Source organism: Sphaeramia orbicularis, chromosome 15 (genome assembly GCF_902148855.1).
Source record: "Sphaeramia orbicularis chromosome 15, fSphaOr1.1, whole genome shotgun sequence".
Lineage (NCBI taxonomy): Eukaryota > Metazoa > Chordata > Actinopteri > Kurtiformes > Apogonidae > Sphaeramia > Sphaeramia orbicularis.
Window position 1 is genome coordinate 28,105,046 of NC_043971.1, and position 20,196 is coordinate 28,125,241.

Genomic DNA, 20,196 nt, shown 5'->3' on the forward strand with positions numbered 1-20,196 from the left:
GAGATGATGCATAAGTGTCCACTGTGTTGGTTGATATGGAACTAAAACAACAAAACCCATGAATATACAAGAGTAAAGCTGTAGAGTAACTGTCCACTGTAGTGACCACTATGCATGAAAGGGTTAACTTATGACTTTTTTGTGATTTCGGTCTTGAAGAGATTTATTTTTGGGCCTTGAGCTGCTGCATACTCCAGTCCAGTAGGTGGCTCATAGAAACAGAGGACTACAGACTGGAAGTTTCTCTTTAAAGCTTTGGAAGTTGTCATTGGTTGGAGCCACGGAGTTGCAGGAAGCCGGTGAAAGTGCATCATACTTCAGCTGTGATAAGTACAACTACCCAGTACTCCTAAATAAAACCAGTGTCTTCACGGCGTTACGGTACAGTCTATTATACTCACTGTCATATGCAAAAGCAGTGTCAAAAATTAGTTTTCTACGTCGTGACAGCTTGTTAGCTAGCCATCTTTATTAGCATGTTCATAAAGCGGCAAATTTGAAATGGAAGCTAAAAAGTTAGCAAATATTGTGTGTTTCCTCTCAGCTGTTTGATTGTATTTTTTCAATATACGGATTAAGTTGAAGAGAAGGAAAAGTTGGTTGATGGATGAAAAAAAGAGTGCTGAATGTAAATTAGTGCGATGTTAGACGTGGAATAGCAATGAAACATTAGCCATATTGTGTGTAAGATGTGCATTGTCTTTGACAAACCGTGAGAAATTCGCTATATTAACTGGATGCGTTTGAAACATTATTATATTATACTATCCAGACTAGTGGTTCGAGAGGTCAGCCTAAAGCCAGCATATGTTTTTGCAAAATAAATATTTTCAGCTGGCAGTTAAACAGGTAGTTAGCATGCTGTTGTGTGTAAAATTGTAAAACTTGATGAACGGTGATGAATAAAGAACTCTATTATCAGCATCTCAATTGGAAGAAATTACTGATTTCGTGTTTTCATCCTCCGATTTTTGCATAATTCTGTTAAAAGTCCCACAATTGGAGGGCAACCTGAACGCAACGTTAAGCGTGCATTTCTGTCTGTTGATGTTTGTTAGACTGCAATATGCAATTATCTATCTATCTATCTATCTATCTATCTATCTATCTATCTATCTATCTATCTATCTATCTATCTATCTATCTATCTATCTATCTATCTATCTATCTATCTATCATTTACTGGCTACTAAACCGTTAGCAGCATATGTCTCTTGTTGACCGATAACACACTAATTCATGACACACTGATTAACCATAGCTTCTTATTTTACTAACAGATGAGCCGAAGACTACGAACGGCTGCCAGGACTGTAACGTACCAGGAGTCAGACTCCGACATGTAAGTGACACCTCCATCCCTCATAGAGTCATTAAATTTCTTCACTGGCTTGTTTATATCTCTTTAAAGTAAGCACAATGGATAAACTTTGGTTGTTGGCCCCCAAGGGTGACTCCTCGTTTGACCAAGCTAACCTAATATTTAGCTATAAATCTGTCAAAGCTAACATAGCTAAACATTGAAATAGCATTAGCTTTCAGTCTTGCAGCTTCGAAACATTTATAAACTTAATGCTGCTGTGGCTGATTGTGATTTTGAAGATGAAGAGAAGACAAAATCACACCAGATGCTAAGTGTATTCCCGATGGTGGTGATAGAACAGGTACATACAGAAACGTTTGCTAACTTGGCTGTTACAGTAATGTTAATCACCTGATGTAGCTATGTCTATTTTATGCATTTTATATATATTTGATTGTCTGGACTTAGTTTGAGGGACTAATATGTCCTTTAAACAGATTAATGCCCTGCTGTGGTATGATTGGTGTCTAGTCTTCAGAAGGTTTATCATGATTATTTCAGTAAGAAATTTCAGTCATAATTATGTATCTGTTTCTGTAAACATAAGGATTTTATCTAGGGAGGTACTGATTGCAAAATTCTTGGCCAATATTGATGAGATATAAAATTATATTGCATATGCTAATTACATATGTAACGTTCTTCCTTTTTTTTGTTATTCATCCATTTTCTACATTTGACAGAAATTACTGTTATGATTTATTATTAGGTTTAAAGTGGGAGTTGTATGGAATTCCTGTTACTGTGATGCTCATAGTTAAAATTTTGTAAGTCACTGTGCTTCGTCATAGACACTAAATGGTTATACACAAGGTAGATAATGCATATTGGTTGTAAATTGTCGCTTCAGTTTTAAAATAAAAATAAATATTGAGAGTCTCTTACCACAGCAGTGATGACATTATCCTCTCTTAGGGAATAATCAGGGGAAAAATTACATAACTAATAATAAACATAAATTAAAATGTGATTTCATAAATACTAAAGGAGACATTGATTTTTCCTGTAAGCCCATTCAATGAAAAAAACTATTTAAATATCAACCACTTGTGATGATGTTGATTTGTCAGTTCACAATGTCTAATTGGCAACACATGAGACAATTTTTTTTATTTTAACTTGAATTTTCTAAGGAAAGTCATCATAGACCATTCTCAAATTATTCACACATTTTTATGTTTAATGTCATGTATGTGTGTGTTCTTAAAGCTGCAGGATGAGTTCTGTGCAGAAATTCATATGGAAGAGGAGTAAATAACATGGTGTATACTAGACTGCTTATGCTTTTCCATAGTAGACATATAATTAACTAGACTGACTGTAAGCATAAAGAAACACAGATTAAATGACGGATGTTTTTCCCTTTTCCCCTCCATTTCCTCATTATCAGGACCTTTTCTCAGTCAATGAGCAGTGATGAGGATGGTGAAGAATGGAGGCCACCAGAGTCAAAGTCAAAGGCTGCCATTAAAACTGTTCCTGCTGCAAAACCACCAGTCAAGAGAACTGCAAAACCAAAGGAACCAAAACCACCCAGAGAGCCTAAGGAGCCTAAGTCAAAGACATCTCAAAAACCTCCCACAAAACGGAAATTACCAGCTTCTAAAAATCAGGATTCTGTGGCATCTGGGTTGGCTGGAACAAAGAGGAGAAAAAATGATGACGGCAAAAATGATAAGGCCGACTATGTAGATTGGCCAGAGGAAGAGAGGACAGATGAGGCTGGGCCAAGTGTCAGAATGAAGGAGGAGGTAAGACTGATGTCCTCTTTGTTAAAAGATATCTGCATACTTGTACAGAGCCATGCCAACAGGAGATATTGTACATATTAGATAGCCACTGTATAACTTTGATGGTCAGTATCTGTTGGTAACTGAAGTAACTTGATAATTGAGACTACATATAAGAATAGAAGACTGTCGGGAGATCTTTTGAATAAATTTTGCTACCATTGCTAAACTTATAACAAGACTTAAGGAATACTAATTCTTTCCTCACTGCTCTCCATGCTGCATTATTTTCTAATTTGTCTCATGTTTTTTTTCTTTTAGAGGCTGTCATTTATTGTGTCAGAAGCCAGTCAGGCTGAAAGATGGTCAGATGAAGGGCCATCTATTGGTTTTACCGCAAAGAAAGAGGAGGTTGACAAAGAGGATTTTACATTTGATGATTCCTGTCTGAGGAAACAGAAGTGCAGTGGACAACCAAATGCTTTGCGGTCATCAGAAGCACAGGCTCTACGTAATGAACTCAATATGAACTGGGACCTAATAGAGGTAATGTACTGTATGCTTTATCATGGACTTTACATATTATAAATGATGCGGTCTATAGGAGTACTTGTACTGTACATTGCTGATTGTGACTCATTCCATACTTCTTGTTCAATTCTCTGCAAATATCTGACATTGTATTGTTGTTGTCTTGTTTATGACTGATGTGTCTGTCGGATCTTGACCCAGTCACTCTTTTCCTTCTTGCACAACATGGTAATAATGAAAAATCCCCTAAAATACAATGAAAAAAAAAGAAAAAAACCCTAAAGCACAGATGAAAGCATGACCTGTTCAAACGCTGTCCAATAATGAGTACAGTGTCCCAGTAAGATAATCAGTAAGCATGATCTATTTAGGTCCTTAAAAAGTATACAATTCAATTATGTGACCTTTAAAATATCTTAAATCAGATATTAATAGGAACATTAAACATTGTTTGGATTTAATACTTGTGCCTGTTTCGGAAAAAAACAAATATGAATCTTACTGCATTTGAATCAGAACTGAGAAAAAATAAAGCAGACACAAAAAGGCACGGTCAAACTTCTGCAGAGGTGAAGTTGACCTTTAAATTGTATTCATAATGACTCTTAGAAGGTCTTCAATTGTCTTAAACCTGCAAACTAGTTATTGTAGCCTATTGGGATGTACTCAAAATTGCAACTATCAGTAGAAAAGCCACCAACCCCATAAACCCATGCACTTTGGTAGAGAAACCTTGTCTTTTGTCCCGTTATAATAATTTTATCCTTCCATCATTCATTCATCATTATGCTTTGTTTTGCATTCATGTACATTGCAGGTGTTTTGAGTGAAACCATGTATGCCTCATGTGCATTTGGATATATTTTTTCAAGGAGATACAAATAGTCAGTGTTTGACGGCCTACTGTATGTGAAGTATTTATGAGTACTGAATATATTCTATATGATTTTTCTATGCTTCTCTTTCTTTATAGCTGCTGTCAACCCTGACAGGCATAGAACGATGGGTGTGTGTAAATATTATCACCCTGCTGCGTGAGGAAAACACAGTGCCCTTCATGGTGCGATATCGCAAAGAGATGATTAACTACATGGATGCTGATGCAGTCAGAGATGTCCTGTTAATATATGAGGACCTACGGTAAGCTATGCCATATATGCAAATGTAATGGTTAAAGTAACAAAAGAATATTTAGTTCAAAGTTTAAGGGGTTTGAGTGATCAATATATCCTCAGATGTGACATTTGGCCTATCAGCCCTTTGACACATTTTCCACTAGATGGTGCTAACAGCTAAGGTTTGACACAGAGCAATATTAAATGTGTGAGAGATGTGTATGTGTTTATGCTTATTTATTTTTTGTGTGGTTGTGTTTTTTTGTTTTTTTTTAGTTCTCTTGCTAAAAAAACCCAGTCTGTGATTCAGACCTTGAAGAAGGATGGTGTTCTGACAGTGGAGCTGGAGACCAACCTGAGGAACTGTAGATCAGCTGATGAGCTGGACCATGTGGTCAGAATGACTTTTTTGAATAAATTGTTTCTTTTGATTTAAATATCATTTTCAGGTTGTTAACACAGTTCTGTGCACCACAATTGGAGTTATGTTTATTTTGCTTTCAATTTAGCTTCTTTTCAAAGACAGTCAATCAGACAGTTGTACAGTGTCAGTTGTGACAATTTTTTGAAGATTTGTTTCCTGTATTTTTTCAATATACCTGACAGGGTGAGCCAACCTGAAACAGTCTGTATCATACGATAAAATCCATGCAGGGGCTTTTACAGTGCCTTTAAGAGTAATAAAGAATTACATAGTCTGGTTACAGTACATTCACACATGCATGCTTAAACACACTGTGACAAATCTTCTGTTATGTATCTGGTACTTCTCTCAGACTGATGCTTCTGTCTTTCTAGTATTCTCCTTACAAGAAAGGCAGCAAGCTGACAAAGGCACGCAGGGCCAAAGCACTGGGCCTTGAGGAAGCTGCCGGTATTCTAATGGAAGCTCCACACACACTGGATTTAAGGACATGGGTTAAACCTGATACTGAGGGTAAGATACACACAAACAAATCCATAGTCCAAGGCCACTACAGACATGAGGTTGATTTCAGTAATTTTGACGACCTGTAAAGGCTTCCAAAAGAAGAATTTATTTCACTCGTACTGCACGTCTGCCTGTGTTTTTAAATTCCAGGTCTGTCAACAGTTGAAGAGGTGGCTACAGGCATTGAACATATCTTGGCTGATATGATATCCAAAGACCCTGAGACACTAACCTTTGTGAAAACTTTGTAAGAATGCATCCACAAGCACACTTTGCATGCTTTTTATGATATTTCTTTTCTTTGTGAGGATTGTAAGTACCAAACCATATTAGCAAATAGTTTTTACTGTACAGTTGTTCTCCATCTGCAGTTTCTGTTATTTTACTGGAATTGAGATTGGTATCTCTAATTTGGAAACCACTGACCAGTAACCATTTTTGTTATTTCCCTTTCAGGTGTGAGAACAGCTATGTAACCATCCAGTCTGCTGTGTCAAAATCGGCAGTGAAAGGGCAAGAGAAACCAACTCAAAGTGACAAAAATCAAGGAGCCAAGCAGAGCAAAAATAATGACATTGACAAATTCTCCCTGTATTTTGACTTCACTTGCAATGTCCAGCGCATCCAACCCCATCAGGTAGCAACTCAGACCTGTCACATTTCTTATCCATCATGTATCTACTTTTAACTGTTGCATATAAACAGACTTAGATGTCAAAGAGAAAAAAATCTATATTCTGTGAGGAGTTAGGAAGTTAAACTCTTTTTAGGACCTTGACCCAGACAATTTTGTAGTAGCAAGTAATCTTTATTGTATGGCTCTGGCTTTTAATAAGTTCGTTAGTACGTTAACAAGCTTTAACTTTATGTGATCACATTTTTTAAAAAATCTATATCCAGTTTGCGTCTCTCTTTTATAATGCACATACTTGGATGCACACTCATAAACAAATGCCTACCATCTGTTTGTGTTTGTGCCAGTCCTGTCTCCTTCCTGCATGCCGCTTCTGAATGCTAGTCATGTCAGTCGCAGTTAGCCTTGTCTGTGCTTCCACATTTACCCCTCCTGTGCCCTGCATGGCCCCCTCTGTCCCTCTAGTGACTGGTGGGTTACTCAGAGTTGGTCTCAGGCCTCTTGTGTCACCACAGTTTCCATCAGTAGCCGCCTCTCTGCCACACCACACTCTCTGGCAACCATGCTCTGCCCTACAGTCATACAAATAACATACACAAAGATTCATCCACACATACACTCAGACACACACACACACACACACACACACATACCCTGAAAGTCCCCTCATTCTCCCCTCTTAACATATGTGACATGTCCCCTGCCGACATGCCATTGGATTAGGAAGCTTTGATTGACAGGCGCTCTCTTGTAGTGACAGCTTCTGCTGCTGGCCCCACAGGCAGAGGGAAGGATGGGGAGAGGAGGGGAGGTGGGGGTTTGAAGGAAGAGAGAATGAACAGTGAGTGCCGATGAGCGATGTTGAGGTGCATCCGTCACTTATCTCTCTCCCGCCTCATGCTGATCGTCCTTCTTCCTCTGACTAAACCTCACCTCCCCTTTCTGTTTCCCCTCTCCTCTCCCTTGTATGCAAGGCATTTAATTCGATGACTCGTCTTTGTCACGGAGCGTTAATCCACAGGCTGCTGTGACCCTGCTAGCTGTCAGATTCCGGCTAAAATGAACCTTTTCTAGCCGTCAAGTTGGCAGGAGGGCAGAGCAGGTGGGAGATGTGTTTTGACAGGAGGCATGTGTGTGAGCGCACAGTTGCCTGTTTGCTTTAGCACATTTTATTAAGCCCCAGTTTGATGATTTGTAAAATAAATAAATAAAATAAATAAATAAAAATGCTGTATTGAACTTAAAGCAGAAGGAATCATAGAAGTGGCTCAGTTGTCTCTTTAAACATGCATATTGTTTCTGTGACTTTTCCATTTAAGAAATAAGTAAATGAAAATCACATTTAAAATGGTTAAGAATTACAAGAATAAAATGTTACTATTTGGTCAGGCCAAGACTTACACAAAAAAGTACTTTGCAGTAACCCATAGGAAAAACTAAAGAATGAATTGTATTGCATAATTGTTTATATGTTTTATTGACCGATATATCTTTGGGTTTTTTTTTTTATCTAAAAAAAAAAAGTACATTTAAATCCCTGTCATTCAGTTTGTCTTAAAGCATAAAGCACTGGACATATGTGACTGCGATGTTTAGATCAGAATTAATTCTGTCAGGCTTGATAGGAAGTCTTCATTGAACGGGCCACATTTACCTCATAGCTATTTGTACCCAGTATGCTTTTGAGTATGCCATGGTGGATTTGTTGAATGTGCAGCAGGAAATTTTTAATGTGATTTGTGTTGTGATCAAATGGTAGTTTAGCACTGAAGTCAGGGGATAGCCTGCAGAGGAGCTGGGATAAATGGAACTGTTTCATCAATTAAACAATCCTTTTGATGGATTAGCTGAAGAAAAAAACTTTGCTAGGATTGTGATGCCATCAATTTGTGCAGTGAACACACTAAAGATTTTTTGTTTGAGTCAATGTTAGTACGAAAGTGTTTGATCCTTTTCTGTTGTACTCGTCCATAGTATTGTGGATTGACCATTTAATCAGGTTGATTGCGTGCAGATAATAATGTAATCATCTGCATCAGATGGCAAATATACCATTGTTAATGTATATTTTTCGTACCTAAGTCTACAATAGAAAGAGTGTAGAATAAATCTACTGAAGTAAAGACGATGCAGACATAAAATCATAAATGAAAGTTAATTTAATGCTGCTGTACCTGTTTTCATAAATACCTTGCAGCAGATTGTATTTCAAGCAGTCTAGAAATATAACAAATCTGGCAACTTCATTGGACCCTGTTTTCAGGCCATGTAAACTCTACCCCTGTCACACAGCTGTTTTCAGACATATAAGGGTGTTGTACATGACTGACCCGCTGTATGTGCAGATTGCTGTCAGACTCAGGGGGCTTTATGTGTGGAGTTTTCATGTTCTTTCTGTCTCTGCATGAGTGAGTGGTGGTTTGTTGTATATGTTGGCCTGCAATGAACGGGTGACACATTCAGGGTGTGTGCCGCCTTCCCCTGTTGGTAGCTGGGATAAGCTCTGACACCCCCATGACTATCCCAAAGATTAAATTGTTTGGAACATGAATGAATGTCAGATGTGACTTTACTGTTCCACTCAGAAGCGTGAAAAAGTGTTATGAAATGCCATTAATTCATCTGTAATTATATTTAGCTTTTTGACCTGGAATGAGCAGAGCACACTACCATTTCCCCCCCTGATTTTGGCTCCTGCACCTTTAATTTTCAAAATTATTTGTTTGTAGCAGTAGCGAAACGAGTAACAGTATGATAATATTACATAGTATATTACCTTTACTCTGCTCGCTAAATAATCTGCGTCCACCACTGGACCTGGACATGGACCTGTGGAGTTTAATTAATGAAGAATTCAGACCCAAGCATAGAATTTACAGTTTATGTCAACCATAGGGAAATGTTTTAAAATGCATAATTCCATTTAAAAAAAAAAAAAAAAAAAGCAAAATATCACTCCTTTAAGCCTTTGGGATAATACTCAGATCTCTGTAACTATTTTACTCAGGTCTGCCGATTCTTCAAATTTGATCAAATATGTTTTCATTGGTTTCTAATCACAGTGCATTGCATAAAAGTTAGTCAAATAATATAATTCAACTGTTTTTATACAACTGCAGCTCTTCAACACAAGGCCCCATGTGTCAGCCAGGTCATAAAGTCACTACTGTGAGTCTGTGTGTAGATGTGTGCGTCTGTGCCTCATATTGTCGGGTAGATAGATGTGTTGATGACAGTATTCCTCCAAAGAAATGGTGAGAGAGTGAAAGAGACAGATAGAGAGAGGACAGTGTTTGGCTGACTGCCCTCCCTTGGGGGGCAAATGGAAGGATAAAGGGGCATCCATGAAAGACATTCTGTCTGGTCTTGTCAGGAGTTGGCCAGTACTTGGCTACCTGTCACTCCTGGCTCATCTAACCCACAAACACACACTTCTCATTCTGTCTCACATCACCTTTCCGTTCAGATCACACAGTGTCTCCCACCAATGACCCAACCCAAGCAGAAACAGAGCTACACAGACGGATAGAAGGGTTATCAGCAGACCACAGAGGAAAATGTTGAAATATAGAGTATATGACATAACTGCTTGAGTGAATTTTTACATTTCGTACTTCCCTTGACAAATTAGCACACTTCAGATTTAGGATTTGGGAACCTGGCAATAGAAGACAGAGGGTTTGGAAGGATTTGGTGGTAGTTCAGTAACTTTCATGGGAACTGTAGTGCTCATCCACTTTACTATAAAACAGAAAATCATCCAGCCACATGTATATAGTAAGTAAGAGTTTTTCATGTTTTTTGTTTTTTTTAAAAAATATTTTAGATCGTTAAATTGCTGCCATTTTTTAATTAAGTAACACAAGATAGAAACTATTTTTGAGTGAATGCATTTGCCTCTAATAATTATAGTATTTAAACCACAACTTTCATTTATGATATGCAACTTTTCCTTTTACTTTGCTGATAAGTTGAAGTGAGATAACCTATTTTGATCTTGGCTGTTTGTAATATCTGCTTAGTTTAACTTGTAGGCTCCCCCAGCTGTGCAGAGACAGCGAGGTGTTTTCCTTCTTTCATTCAACAGCATGTTGGAGTTTAGTCCTTTGATGAAAATTGTTTGAGAAATCTCATCACAGTCACTGTGTCGGCCTGGGGCAGAAACATGCCAAAAGAAGATAAATCTGACTTTCATCATAATTCAAGCAAGCCTGCTGCATTAATTCTTGCCTCTTCCATGCCATTAGCTGTGTTTTTCTGTTTCTTTTTTTTTTTCTTGCTGTATGTGTGGTTATGTGTGCGAGTAAAGAAAATTTGAGGGTGCTGCTGAGTGGTAATGGTTGTGGCACCACGTGTTGGTGCGGGGGGGGTTAAGCCTTGCGGTCTCTGTGCTGATGGTGGCGTTGTGGTGGCATTTGTCAGCTTGCTTCTTCCGCTTGGGCTCCAGATTGACATCTTGTTTCTTGGCCCTGTTCTGTGGTGGGCTAAAGGTTCCCCACTGAAAAGGTCAGACACTTACTACTGTTTGCTTAACAGCATGTAACAGTTTCTTTGAGGGCCCACCAGCCCACAACACAGGTGATGCCACAGGAAATACTCCTCGGCCCATCATTTTCTTACACATGTGGAGAGTTATGATTTGCAGTTGTGTTTGGCAATTGAGAATCAGGGTCCTGTTTTCTAATTGGTAGTTTATTTGCACAAATACAATGAATGACAACTTCTGTGGAGAGAAATACATGTTTTTGTTTCAGAAATGTTGGTGAACCACTGAAAGTACAAATTAATTATTAAACTAAAGATTTTAGAAAGATTTTCAGTAATTTATGAATTTTTTGTTCTCTCTTTCACAGTTGCTTTTAAAAATGTCTGGTCTTTTAAGGAGTGACTTGTCTTTTTGTGTAATAACCATTTTTTTTGGTTCACTGATCACATCTACCTCTGTGTACTTTGTGGAGTTGTTTGGTTTTATTAAGCAGGGGAAATATTTTTTATGTGTATTTGTGCCTGTTTGTATGTATGTATGTATGCAGACACTGGCTATTAACCGAGGGGAGAGTCTGAAGATTCTGACTGTAAAGGTGAACATTCCTGACAGGGTGAAGAGTGACTTCACTAGGTGGTGCATCAACAGCAGGTCAGACACCATATACCTTAAATATAATGTGATTACTGCTGAAATAAACAATTCCCAAAAATGAAATGAAAAATATCAATAAAGCAGCTAGGATAACATGTTTTTTATGTTGTTTTTTTTTTCCCCTCAAAAATACACAACTGAAATATTTGGACAGTTAATATTTTATATTTTTCTGTGATTACTCAAGAAGGAAACTGAAGAAAAACTGAAGTTAATAAATTTTCATAGCTGGATTATTTACGACAACAAAAGTCAATAAAAGATGAAAACTGCTAACTAAAAAATATCCACTTGCAGTGTTTTTCTGCTATTTTTTGATGCAGATGGAAGCCGAAAACATTTCTTAGAGAAGAGCTTCTTGCAATGATTAAGAACGCAATCGAAGACTCCTTTAAAAGGCTTATTCTGCCTTTCCTCACCAGGGGTTACAGGTATTTTAAGAATGTGTGTTCTCTGATGTTGGTCTTTGAACGGTTTGTGTGTGTTTTGTATTTGATGTATGTTTGCATTTTAGACATACAAGCTGTAGGATACTATGCTGTCATTCTGCTCTCAACCTTAACCAGTATATACAGTATTGCCCAGAATTACGATTTAATCTACATCTCTTCAGTGAAATCTTGTTCTACTGTCTCCATCTTTCCTTTTCTCATGTTATTCTGTCTGTGTTGTGCATTTCTGATTTTTAGGACAAAGCTGACAAACACAGCAGAGAAAGAGTCCATTGCTATGTTTGTCCGCAATCTCCGCCAGCGTCTCTTGGTGTGTCCAGTCAGGGGTGTGTCATCATGGGAGTGGACCCAGGCTATAAACACGGCTGTAAACTGGCTATCCTCTCTCCCACTAGTAAGTGAACACAATGTGACCTCCTCATGAAAGTATATCCTGTCACTCTCCAGTAATGGGAAAATATCAGTAGTACAGTAATCTGAAAGTCTATAGACTTTGCAGTTCTGCTGGAGTTCATGAAATCCCCAGCCTAGTGCATGACTTTACTTTGTCTACAGTTTTCCTGATATTGTTGAATTAAAGCAGCCAATGACTTGAATGTAGACTGATACACCGACCGGTCAATATATTGATTTTTTTTTTTCAATATTGGCCATCGGCCTTAATTGTTTTTTGAAAGCCGATATTTGATCAGTAGTAAAAATGTTACAAGATATTTGATCAGGCACCTGTGTGGGCAGCACTTGAAGTTCAATAAATGTTAAAAGAGGACTATGTGTACATTTATTAATAATTTCATTTATATTGCTGTATAAAAATGTTAATTATCTGAGTGTTTCAATTGCATTTTATGGTCAATGTGCTCTAAAAAAAAAATCTGCCTTAAATATCGGCCTCAAAAATCGACTGTCGATATTAGCCATTGGCTAACCAAATTTTTAAAAATTGGCATTGGCATTAGAAAAACCTATATCGGTCGACCTCTACCAGTGACATTAAAAGCATACAGGTGTGGTCTCAATTTATTTTTTTAAGCCAGAGAATTTCTTTCATTTTTTGAAAACTTCAGATGTGTGGATCTGTTGAACACGACATTATCCAAAGGTTTTTATTTTTGTCACAGTGCTCAGCTAAAAGAACATGAATTATCACCACTTTGTATAATAGTATGATGCTGTAATGGAAAAGGACTGAAGAGCCTAATGGGTACATCAAAGTAGTGGTACAGCAAAACACACAAAAAATAGTCACCAGTAGTCTTCATTATGTTACATTTATTAGCATTGTGCTGTATTAGTTTTTTCCATTTGAGAGGTCACCATGCAACCAGGTGCCACCACCTTGTGTCTCTGGCATTATCCACATGGTTTGATTGTCTTTATTTGCATTTGTCCACATTGTTTACTTGTGTGTGTGTGTGTTTGTCTTTAGTATATATCCCAGCGTGTTACTCAGTTGGTGGTGTTTCACACTGTTCATGGCTACATATCTCCCTCTGTGTGACTGATTGTGCAGCCACAAGTCACCTCAACACAGTTACAACAGATAGAGTACAGATCAGGTGACTGATCCGCCACAGTGGTCACTTGTGAGTACTCATTCTGTGTCACTTTGTCCACTCAGATCTTGCTTGAATTCTAGGGAATCTGGGATCATATGAAGCTGCACTTATTGTGTTTCACCCAGTACAGATGTGACGCTCATAAATTATTCATCTAAGGCAATCTTGGAGTAAAAGGCAACCTATAGGACTGAATTAATTGTTAATTTATGTTGATGTATAGCCCTAGATTTTACATCTATTGATTAGAAAAAAACTCAGGTGTCTCTCTCCATCTCCTTGTATTTTTTCCTCTTCTGTCTTCACCCTGTCATGTTTTTTTGTTTTTGATATATTAGGTCAAATCCTCCACACTGATGTTGTCTACCTGCACAACTCAGGGCGGCAAAGAGAAGCTGAGAAACTGCGCCACCTTCTGCACAAATATGGGTATTGCTGCTGCAGTATTATATCTAAAATTCACACAGTTAATGTATTGCATCTCAATCTAAACCATAGTATAAATGTAATGCCTTGATCACCTTTTTCTCTTAATGTCCTCATTAGATGCAGCAGGGTTGTGATTGGCAACGGGACAGCATGCAGGGAGACGGAGTCCTTCTTTTCTGATCTCATCTCCAGGCACTATTTCCATCCACTTGAAGTGACCTACTGGTAAGAAATGTCTTAATCCAGAAGTATACCACCGCCTAAATTTAAAAACCAATTGATGTCTACTCCCTGTTATCCAGGGGCAGACTTCTGACTTCTGTGGTGCGGTTTAATACTATTTTTGTGGACCAACAGAATTTAAATATTTCCCTGTCAGCAAGAAGGCTTTCTGAGCAGATTGTTACATTAATGAATACTGACATCGTCTTTGAAAATGTTGTAAAGACGCATTAAAAAGATGCATGTTAGAGTAGAAGGAAGGTGTTTGCCTGATTCGAGAAATAATGACTCAATATCTCAACTTTTGGTCTCAGTATAGAAGTAAAATTAGAATGTGAAGAATATATGGAGGGTAAGTGTAGAGATGAGGAATGTTGAAGTGTAAAGGACAGAAGAAAAACGTGTGTAGGAGTGAGAAAACCCGCCACAGATGGAGAGAAAGACTTAATAGGAATGTGTCCCTCAAGCACATATTGTCTATTAAGGCCATCTGGACTTTGTTTCACTTAGGTCCAATTAAAGAGACGTTTTGTGGTCCATGTTGTGTCTGTAACTAGGCCCAGGCCACACTTCAGAATACAACTGCACAGAACCTGGATCCAAACATAATAACCACTGGCTTCTCCTTGCTTCGGCTCTTTCTCTCCATGCTCTCAGTTCCATGTGTGTTTGTTGACTTGAGGTTAGTGTTGGGATTGGGAACGCAGCCTAAAAAGATTCTGAACAGTCTGCCTAATGTGTCTGTGTGAATATGTGTATGCTTACATATTAGATTTTTCTCACTGTCTTTGTGTATGTTGATCTGTTACACATTCATTCACACACAGACCTCATACCTTTCCTGTAATAGCCCATTTTCTGTCTATTTTCCAGAACAAAAACAGTCAAAGTAAGGTGTTTATTGAGTTAACTTTCACTTGATTATTTTCAGACAGACATTTTTTCTTTTATGCAGGCATAAGTACATCCAGAACACCAAAATTTAACATCTTGATATAATGTCTGTCTTGTTCATTCTTTTGCTGGAGGTGCTGGCATTTATGCTTTTATAACAAGTAAGAATGTTGGGCTGCTTTTTGATGTGGTGCTGGCAGACCGTCCAATATCACCTGATATGATTAACTTTATTTTGCAGCGCACATGCATGTGATAATGGTTCGCCTTTTCCTTAATAGGGTTTAAGAAATAAAGGCTCCTGCAAGTGCATGAACTTTGGAAGACCAGAGAGACATTAGCCAAAGAAATATGGTTGTTGTTATCCATTCTTTTGGTCTGTAGGCTAACTTTAGATTACTTCAGAATCATGGATATTGAAGCTAAATTAGTAGGTGTCAGTCTCAAATTTTTTCTTGTTTGGTCTTTACTTTTTGTTTCTTTTCTTCCCTCTCACTGTTTTTGTTCTTCTTGTCAGTCGTCTCTTCTCTTTCTAAATATGCCATTGTGATTTTGAATGCAAGTTTGCAGTAAGTTGTTCTTTTTCAACTTGCTTTCATTGATTTATTAGGGATATAAGTAGCCTATCATTAACATCTGTATAAGCCTCTAATTCTGATACTCACTCTCTTTTGGTGTGCCCTCTCAAAGGATGCTTCAATACACTGACTTTCCACAGTAAAATCTGATGAAAACACTTCCATAGCTGCTAAATGAATATTATAACTTGAATTGCGTAATTTTTTTTAGCTAGATGAAAACTGAGTTGAGCCTTCATAAATGAGCCTTAATTTGTCTTACCTAAGCACAGTGAAAATGTCCACTGATAGATGATGATGTCAGCACAGTGGACAATGACTGGTGGTTGAAGTGAATTATGGCTTTCTCCCCTGCTGTTTGGCCTCCAACTGACCCCAACCAGCCATCAGAAAAAAAAATTAATTACTCTTGCAACTAAGATGATGGCATTGACAGAGAATAGCTATGTATACATTGGAAACAGCAAGGGGTTACAGCTCTTGCTGTGAATGTCCTCAGTATAATTAACTGACCCAGTTTTTGATCTATATGTATTACTGTTTGTCAGCTGGCCATATGGACACCTAGTTACTTGTGGGATTTGCAACCCTTATATTCCATGTGGTAAACCTGTGATCTATCCTCTCCACCACCAGACTGCTGCTTTAGAATGGTCCTGTATTACCATTGTAGCCGAATATCTAAGTGATTTTGGGACTCATACTCCACTGACTTTGCATCCTTGTGGAAAATACAGAGATGGAGGAGACCACAGGAGGAACTTGATGAGAAATTGGTTGAAAAGAACTTAACTTTCCTACCTCTATCATTTGGAGGGTTAATTGTTTGCTCTACATTCATCCTTTAGTCTTGGAAGCGTTTTTATGTCACTCAAGGTCACTTGCCAACCCGGCGATAATTATCTAACTATCCAAGGAGAAGAAAATAGACAGTTCTGATTTAGGGTGCCAAAAATTGCACCCCAGAATAAATCCTTAATCCTCCAAAGAGAGCACAGCCGTGCATCAGCTGTTTTAGTTTTAGGGACCACATCCACACTCATTTTAGTGGGACCGCACAATCAGGAAGTAAATACAGATGAAGATGATTTCAATAAAGGTTGACATGAACAGCAGAATATAGACATTTTTGCTCAAATGTATAATATGTTTTTCCATAAATATGTATTTTCTATACTGCTCTTTTACTCTGAGTAATTTTAAGTGTGTCCCCTTTCAACCAGCTGCCACTGTTACGATACTGCTTGCCAATCTGGCATTACTTTTTTGTTCTTTTTTGTGCTTCTTTTTGGGTCATTGTTATAAAGCAGAGCAAAATTTTTTAAAATGTTCTCATAAGTAGCATGATTGATTAATATACAGCATATACATATAAACAACACTTTATTATCTAATTATATAATTATCACAATACACATGTTAAAGTGATGATTGCTTTCTTTTGCAATAATTTTTGTTCATATTCATTTAACATTCAGAGCATGCTATACACCATGTACAGTACATGTAGAAGTGTAAAACTGCTTTTGACAGTACTTGTGCTTCTGTAGACCTCTCCTGTCCTCTTCTCTCTGCCTTGACAGTGCAGTAGTTCATTAGGAACCTCAGCCTCATTTGCACCGTCTGCTTCCTGTCTCCCTGTGAGCCTTCATTGTGTCAGCACTCCACAACCCCCCACCCTACTCCACCCTTTCTTCTCCCACCCTCTTGTCTCTCTCTCTCTCTGTCCTTCTGCCTCAGTGCTCAGCTGGAATGACAGCCAGAAATGGCAGCCTGCGGGACATCCCTAGTTGTATTTTGTCTGTGTGTGTCCATGCCAGTTGGAGTAGCGTAGCTGGGTTTGAAAGGACTCATCATACTCCTTGAGTTGCCTCTTTTGTAATATCAATAGAGTCTGTCCTTCCCCAAATATAGCCAAACAAGGGCTACATACTGTATATGTATATACATGTATCTGTCCTTTATCTGGTATAAGATGATATGTGGGTGCATTTAAATGAAAGATTGAAATTCGGGGCAGGAACAGGTTTGTAACTATTTTACTAGCTGGATCATTTCTCCAAAAAATATCTTTATATGCCTGTGTAAGAAAATCAGTCAATGAAATTGTGTCAAATAATAGGGATTGATATGTCTATTTGCTTTCTAATTTACCCAAATAATGATCTGAAGCTATGTGAGTTAAATTTCTTTAGAGGCACAGTACTGATAATGTGCATTTCTCTATGTAATCTAATAATTGCAGATTCTAAAGACCACAGCAGAAAGGGAAATCTTATTTTTATGAGCCTACAAATAGTACACAATACATAATGTAACGACATTACAATGACACCCAAGAATACTGGTTAAACCAACTAACTATTAATGCAATGTCCAATTACAGTATACACTTACCAGATATAAAATTAATGTTACTTTATTTAAACTGTTGACACAGATTCTTTAACTGTGAGTATTGAGTAATGAGTATTGTCACTAATTTTATAGCATTATATGCAACTCTTTCCAGCTTTCATTCCACATGCGTCCTTGCTCAGTGAGTAACAAACTGCTGATTTTGAATGTGCTTTTATCTATGTATTAATTAGCTTTGCAGCACAGTTATTTTACATAATTAAGCTTGAATAGTGTTTCTGTAAATGACCAGTATCCTGCAGGACATTATACAGTATGAGGTATCAAGCAGTTGACAAGGTTTGTCTGTGCCTTTGATGGCCCCCACTGAATGCACATTAGGTTATTTGCCATACAGCTGCGCTCAAATAATTTAATGGCTTACTGCTAGGCACATGTTTGACATTTTATTTTCGCAGACCCACTCTACATACCTGACTTATGTTAATTTTTTCCAAGTTGGAGGTGGTGTAAGCTTATATATGTATATCCAGTACAATATAAAGGGGAAAAATGTGTCTTCTCTGATTGTCAGGTTATTGGTAGTAGCACCTGCTGCCAGCCTGAACGCCACCCACTGTTGTACGTGTGTGTGTGTGTGTTTTTCTTGTGGCTCCTTGACAGGCCAGTACAGCATGACCTTGTCTGTCATTGTGCTTTAGCTCTGACTGGTAGTGCATGCAGGCTTTGTCAAAGCTCATAAGACAGCCCTTACAGTGCTCAGCACCAGGCAGACAGATGTCTATGTGGGACTGAGTATGCATCTGTGTGTGTGGTTTGCAGTAGGTTTTTTTTTTTTTTTTTTGGTGAGGTGGAGTGTTCTGTGTCACCCCTAGGAGCTGGTGTTTCTGGGTTGGTAGAGGAGCACACCCACGACATTGTCAGTTTAACATTTTATTTTGCTATGTACACATATAGGTAGTAGTTGAGGTCATTAACTACCCTCTTTTACTACCATCTTCACAGTTTTTGACCTAATGACATTCCTGAGGTGGGATGTATTTACATTAAGTTGAGGTTGAAGTTTTGGTGCTGTAATGTAAGCTGTCAGTCACTTTGCTCAAGTAAATATACGCTGGTCTTTGGGTTTATTTATTCATCTGTTGGAGTAAAGGAGGTAGATTTGTATTTTTCCTAGTTATAACATACGTGATTAAAGGAGATTTGAAGAAATTATTGTCTAAAGAACAGAAATTGTATGTTAAGAGTATTTTTGCAAGCCCACAATCAAATGATGGTCGTTTCACAAGAGTAATACAATAACAATATATGGAATAAGGTTAAGGAGATGCTTGAGTAATTGAATTGTATTAATATACACACAATACATACGTACACAATCATGAAGTGGAATAGCCGCTTAAGGCAATGACATCCAATTTCTTATCCACTTGTTTTGTTTTTCCTGAAGGCAATGAGATGACTGCCCCCATTACTCATTTCATTCACGCAAACACACATAGTGGCTAATCCATGTCATATCTGTGTAAGGAATCATGAAAGAATTATATGCAGTGCATATGACAGTTATTTATTTTATGTTGTTTATGTTAACTGTTAGGGCACTAAAGCATTGCATCTTACGAGATTTTTTTTTTGTTTTCATCTGCCAAGTGAAACAGAATCCAGAGATAAGTGACTGTCCAGCAAGCCATCTGAAAAATATTAACTTTTCTTCTCAAAGGTTGACATATGCTTCTTTTAGAGAGTGTTATTCTTTTCCATTGAAATATATTCAGCAATGAGGTTGGTCCAGTGAGTGATGTGACATGAATTCTTGGATTTAAAACAAATGTAATTGAAAACCACATATATCATCAGAACCGAATGCACACCCCCTTGCCCCTTCTACTACCCCCACCACCACAACACACACACACACACACACACACACACACACACACACACACTTTTCTATCTCAGCATTCTACTTCCACGCCTCACTCCCACTCATCACTAACATAATGATCATATACAATATACACACACCACACTTAAGCCAACGCAATACATCTGATCAACATTAGTATCTCCATCAGCAACCTCTTAGTTTGTCTGTTCCATTGTCTTATCTTATGTTTGTTCTGTCCCACTGTCTTGTGTCAATCTGTCACTTTGTTACATCCTGTACCTGTGCACTTTTGTTTATACGAATCCCTCCCTCTATGTATACGTGTACTAGCAAGGAATGGATGACAATATGAGTGTAAAACTTGAAATT

At 37.8% G+C, this 20,196-nt stretch overlaps 1 protein-coding gene across 1 annotated transcript in view; it reads left to right on the forward strand.

The window, feature by feature from the left end:
• Window positions 1-285: 285 nt before the first annotated feature.
• Window positions 286-20,196, forward strand: part of srbd1 (S1 RNA binding domain 1) — a 50,218-nt gene continuing 30,307 nt past the window's right edge. The window contains 15 exon segments of the mRNA XM_030156090.1: window positions 286-381; window positions 1,281-1,342; window positions 2,754-3,114; window positions 3,415-3,639; window positions 4,598-4,764; window positions 5,016-5,133; window positions 5,538-5,676; window positions 5,821-5,917; window positions 6,127-6,307; window positions 11,338-11,441; window positions 11,768-11,875; window positions 12,134-12,222; window positions 12,225-12,290; window positions 13,794-13,884; window positions 14,002-14,109. Of these exon segments, the coding sequence (XP_030011950.1) occupies window positions 1,281-1,342; window positions 2,754-3,114; window positions 3,415-3,639; window positions 4,598-4,764; window positions 5,016-5,133; window positions 5,538-5,676; window positions 5,821-5,917; window positions 6,127-6,307; window positions 11,338-11,441; window positions 11,768-11,875; window positions 12,134-12,222; window positions 12,225-12,290; window positions 13,794-13,884; window positions 14,002-14,109 (1,916 nt within the window). The 5' untranslated portion in view covers window positions 286-381.